This window comes from Anguilla rostrata, chromosome 13 (genome assembly GCF_018555375.3).
Source record: "Anguilla rostrata isolate EN2019 chromosome 13, ASM1855537v3, whole genome shotgun sequence".
Classification (NCBI taxonomy): Eukaryota; Metazoa; Chordata; class Actinopteri; order Anguilliformes; family Anguillidae; genus Anguilla; species Anguilla rostrata.
In genome coordinates, this window is record NC_057945.1 from 1057725 (window position 1) to 1062964 (window position 5240).

The 5240-nt window shown below is 54.8% G+C and overlaps 1 protein-coding gene across 1 annotated transcript; it reads right to left on the reverse strand.

Annotated features, from left to right (window-relative positions):
• Positions 1–365: 365 nt before the first annotated feature.
• Positions 366–4966, reverse strand: LOC135238290 (uncharacterized). The gene is made up of 2 exons (XM_064306069.1): positions 3896–4966; positions 366–1097 (listed from the first exon to the last, which is right to left on the reverse strand). Exons 1-2 carry the CDS (start codon positions 4964–4966, stop codon positions 690–692), a joined length of 1479 nt encoding a protein of 492 aa, XP_064162139.1. The 3' UTR covers positions 366–689.
• Positions 4967–5240: the final 274 nt, after the last annotated feature.

Here is a 5240-nt window from a genome sequence, read left to right on the forward strand (position 1 = left end):
CAGGACAGCCCGTTGTGGTTTATTCCACTTATACAACGGGTTACCAACAATGACTATATATGTTTACTTTAATATTTATTGATTTTTATCTACTTAATCACCTGAAAGTTAAATATTCTTCTGCGGCCGTTTGGGCACATAATTTGACCGTTGTCAAGCAAAACTGTGGTTGGTAGTTCTATTTCGACCGTTGTTATGCAAAAACTCTGGTTAGTAATTTTATTTGCACCGTTGTTAAGCAAAAACCTCTGGTCGTTAATTCTATGAAACCAACGATTCTATCAAGAAAAAACAGTTCCTTGTTGTGGCAATGAGTGCCACCCCTCCTAACCCAAACACACTCACTGGAGACACTGTTTCAGTTCGTAGCACTCGCGTGCTATTTTATTTAAAGCCCGTGGCTTTTCTCCGTTACAGCAATCAAGAGCGCTTTTTTCTCTCGCCGTCTTCTCGCCGGCGCGTCTCTCCTCTCCTCCGGCTTCCGGTCGTGCTTTTAAAAACCCCAGGCTCACTGTTGAAAGCAATCAGAGGCAATCAGCGCAATTAAACAATTAACAATTATCGGCGCTGATTACCTCCAGCTGACAGTTGTGACGAAGGGTCCGAGAGCCGCTCCTCTCACTCTCTCTCTCTCTCTGCAGCCGACGCTCAAACCACGCCCACTCCACCACATACCCCCACCGCCCGACTTAGGCCGGGGAGCCATCCGGCCGATGACCAACCCCCCCCCCCCCCCCCCCCTCCTCCTGGGGGCGAGAGAGGAAGTCCGCCACGACCATCCGTGCACCCGGTCTATGGATCACCTTGAAGTTAAAAGGCTGCAAAGCCAGATACCACCGAGTGATCCGGGCGTTGGTATCCTTCATGCGGTGGAGCCATTGGAGGGGGGCATGGTCCGAACAGAGGGTGAATGGGCGACCCAGAAGGTAATACCGGAGGGCTCCGACCGCCCACCGAATGGCGAGGCACTCTTTTTCCACCGTGCTGTACTTCGCCTCCCGTTGTGATAGTTTTCGGCTAATGTACAGCACGGGGCGGTCGACTCCCTCCACCTGCTGGGTCAAAACCGCCCCCAGCCCTCTGTCCGACGCGTCGGTCTGCAAAACAAATGGGAGAGAGAAGTTAGGTGTGAACAAGAGCGGCTCCCCACAGAGAGCTTCTTTTACCCTCTCAAACGCCCGCTGGCACGGCTCCGTCCACTGGACCGGATCTGAGGCACCTTTTCGGGTTAAGTCAGTTAGGGGCTGGTTAGCTCAGAAAATGCCGGGATGAACCTTCTGTAATAGCCGGCCAGCCCCAAGAACCTCCTTACCTCTTTTTTTGACTTGGGTCGGGGACAGGCTGCAACCGCAGCGGTTTTGTCCACTAGAGGCCGCACCTGTCCACTTCCCAAGTGGTACCCCAAATACCGTACCTCCGCTCGGCCAATAGCACACTTCTTTGGGTTAGCCGTGAGCCCGGCCTGCCTTAATGACTCGAGCACTGCCCCCACATGCTGTAAATGCTGCTCCCAGCTGTTGCTATGGATGATGACATCATCCAGATAGGCAGCAGCATAACCAGCATGCGGACGCAATACCCGATCCATTAGGCGCTGGAAGGTGGCAGGGGCCCCGAATAACCCAAACGGAAGTGTCCTGAATTGGTACAAACCGTCCGGAGCGGAGAAAGCCGTTTTTTCCTTAGATTTGGCAGATAAGGGAATCTGCCAGTAACCCTTGGTTAAATCCAGCGTCGAAAAAAATCGAGCCGTGCCAAGCCGATCCAAGAGCTCGTCGACCCGAGGCATTGGATAAGCATCAAACCGTGACACTTCATTTACCTTTCTATAATCCACACAGAAGCGAATAGACCCATCAGGCTTACCTACCAGCACGATGGGGCTACTCCAGGGACTGTGGGATTCCTCTATTACCCCCAGCTCTAGCATTGCCTTTATCTCTGCCTGAACCAATTTCTTTTTGTGTTCCGGCAATCTATAGGGGCGGGTCCGCACCGTCACCCCCGGGGAAGTCTCTATATGGTGGTGTATGAGGTGCGTGCGTCCTGGTATGGGAGAAAACACATCAGCAAACGCTTTTGCAACAAGGCAAGGTCTGTTCTCTGATTCGGTGAGAGATGGTCATCTGAAAGGGTTGAGATCTGATTGGATGAATTTGGTACCTCCGGAGCCAGCTCATCTCTCTCCTTATCCACCGTAACCAGAGAGACAGCCACTACCTCCTTCCACGCTTTCAGGAGATTGAGGTGATAAATCTGTTTTGCCCCCTCTCTATCAGTACGCTCTACCTCATAGTCAACCTCCCCCATCGCCGTGTGACCGTAAAGGGCCCTTGCCACTTGGCGAGTAATTTAGAACTAGAGGTAGGGAGTAACACAAGAACTTTATCTCCCGGTGAAAATTGCCGTAGTTTAGCTCCTCTGTTATAGTGCTGTTGCTGACGTGCCTGCGCCTCGAGCAAATTCTCCCGTGACAACTTACCCAGTGTATGGAGTTTTGCTCGCAGGTCCAGCACGTATTGTAATTCATTTTTACTAGGACTCGGACCCTCCTCCCAGTTTTCTTTAACTAGGTCCAATATCCCCCGGGTTTCCTACCGAACAGTAGTTCAAAGGGAGAAAATCCCGTGGAGGCCTGGGGAACCTCCCGCACTGCAAACACCAGAGGAGATAACCACTTATCCCAATTACGGCTATCCTCATGAACGAACTTCCGGATCATAGACTTCAACGTTCTATTAAACCGCTCAACCAGCCCATCCGTTTGGGGATGGTACACGCTAGTTCTAATAGAACGAATGCCCAATAACCCGTACAGTTCGCGTAGTGTGCGTGACATAAACTGGGTGCCCTGGTCAGTCAGAATCTCTTTCGGGATTCCGACTCGGGAGATTATTTGAAACAATGCCTGCGCAACACTTTTTGCCGAAATGCTGCGCAAAGGAACTGCTTCGGGATACCTTGTCGCATAATCCACCAGAACTAACACGAAACGGTATCCCTGCGTGCTCCGATCAAACGGCCCGATGAGGTCCATCCCCACTCTCTCAAAAGGGACCTCCATTAGCGGAAGGGGGCGCAACGGCGCTTTTGGTATAGCCGGGGAATTTACGAGTTGGCATTCAGGGCACGACGCACACCACCGACGCACGTCGGCCCAAATGCCCGGCCAATAGAAGCGGGCCATTATCCGGTTCAGTGTTTTCTCATACCCTAAATGACCAGCCATGGGGTTAAAATGAGCCGTCTGAAAAACCATTTCCCGAGAGCTTTTAGGCACCAGCAATTGGGTGATTTCCTCGTTAGTCTGAGTGTCACGACACACTCTGTATAACCTATCCCGAATTATTACAAAATACGGGTGAGTGAGTGTTGCATCAGGGCGCACCTGTTGACCATCAATGGACATCACGCGGTCAAAGGCAAAGCGTAGGGTGTCATCACGAGACTGCTCGAGTGGGAAATCCTCCATGGGGCGAAACACCGGTACCTGCGGAGTCTCCCCCGGAGGCTCCACTGGTGCCGGCTCCCCCTCTGCCGTGTCGGACAACCCCGCGTCACCGCTGACAGCAGCACACACATCACACAGCCCTACCCGTCGTGAACGCACCCCCCCTACCTTACCAGCTGCCTGGCGAAACCCCGGCCAATCAGTGCCTAAAATCAGAGGGTGCGAGAGGCGGGAGCTAACCGCAGCCTTTATTTTATGCTTTTTCCCTTGACACCGAATTTCCACTGAGACAATAGGATACTCGTGTAGATCCCCATGCACACACCTTATAGATACCCTTGATGCTTCTAACAACGCCTCGGGTCGAACCAGGCTTTGTCGAATCATGGTCTGCATAGCCCCTGAGTCCAACAGCGCCTGGTGTTCACTCCCTTGAATCCTTACCGGAATACAGTACGCTCCGTCTGGGTCGGGAGCGGAGGTGGGCGGGCCGACAACACGAACCACCTGCCCCACCTCCATGAGCGGGCACTCTCGGCGCAGGTGACCCGGTTGTCCGCACCGCCAACACCCCGGTCCGGGCGTCTGAGGAGCTCTCTGTGGTTCGAACCCCGCCGCCACTGAGCCTGGGGCTGGGGAAACAAAAAAAGGGTTGTTACGGGAAAAGGAGGGGGTTTGGGCACGGGGAAGGGAGGAAGGAAGGGGGGGAGGAAGGGAACGAGGAGGGGCTCTTCGGCGCGGAGCCGTGTCTGCCCGTCCTTGCTGCTGCTGCTGCTGCTGCTGCTGCTGGTGCTGGGACTGGCCGCGGGGGTAGAGCGCCAGGTGGTCCTCCGCCAGGGTGACGGCGGCCGCCAACCCGGTCGGTCGATGGCACCTCACCCAGTTCGCTGTTTCCCCCGGGAGGCCATCGATAAATCGTTCCAGTGTCACCAGCTCTACCACTCCGTCGGCTGACCGGAGTTCCGGTCGGAGCCACCGTCGGGCCATATCCAGCAGTCTCTGGGCGTAGGCGAATGGCCGGTCCTCTCCTGCCAGAGCCGTCTGACGGAACCGCCGCCGGTGCTCTTCCGGGCTGTACCCCAGGCGGTCCAGGACCGCCTTCTTTAGGTTTTGGTAGACAGCCCGCGCGGTGGGGGGTAAGCTGTGCGCCGCCTGTTGGGCTTCCCCAGTCAAGAGGGGCAGGAGGCGGACGACCCACTCCTCCTCCGGCCATTGACTTGCCTTCGCTGCCACTTCAAACCCCTCCAGGAATGCCTCAGCATCGTCCTCCGGGGTCATTTTCGGCAAGTGAAGAGCTACGGGGGGTTTGTTCTGTCGCTCGCGGGAGCTGGTTTCTCCCGCAGCAGCCAGCTGCAGTAGAGCCTGCGTCTGCAGGGATGTCTGTGCTCGCAGAGCTTCAAGTTGCTCGGCGTGCATCAGCGCCTGTCTCTCTTGCATTGCTGCCATCCCCTCCAGCATCCTCGCAAGCGCCATCACTGGCTGTGCCGGTTCCCCCTGCTCCTGGCTGTGTTCCATTTTTATTTTCTTTTTTTTCTTTTTTTTTCTCCTTTGTGCAGTGTGTTTACTTCGAGCCCCCCGCACGGGCCACCACTGTGGCAATGAGTGCCACCCCTCCTAACCCAAACACACTCACTGGAGACACTGTTTCAGTTCGTAGCACTCGCGTGCTATTTTATTTAAAGCCGTGGCTTTTCTCCGTTACAGCAATCAAGAGCGCTTTTTTCTCTCGCCGTCTTCTCGCCGGCGCGTCTCTCCTCTCCTCCGGCTTCCGGTCGTGCTTTTAAAAACC

Bases quoted from the DNA above. Each gene is read 5' to 3' on its own strand.
- LOC135238290 (XM_064306069.1), bottom strand. From the start codon at position 4,966: ATGGAACACAGCCAGGAGCAGGGGGAACCGGCACAGCCAGTGATGGCG. The intron at 1,098-3,895 runs GTAAGGATTCAA...TTTGTTTTGCAG, and splicing joins ACGGAGCGTACTGTATTCCG to ACCGACGCGTCGGACAGAGG.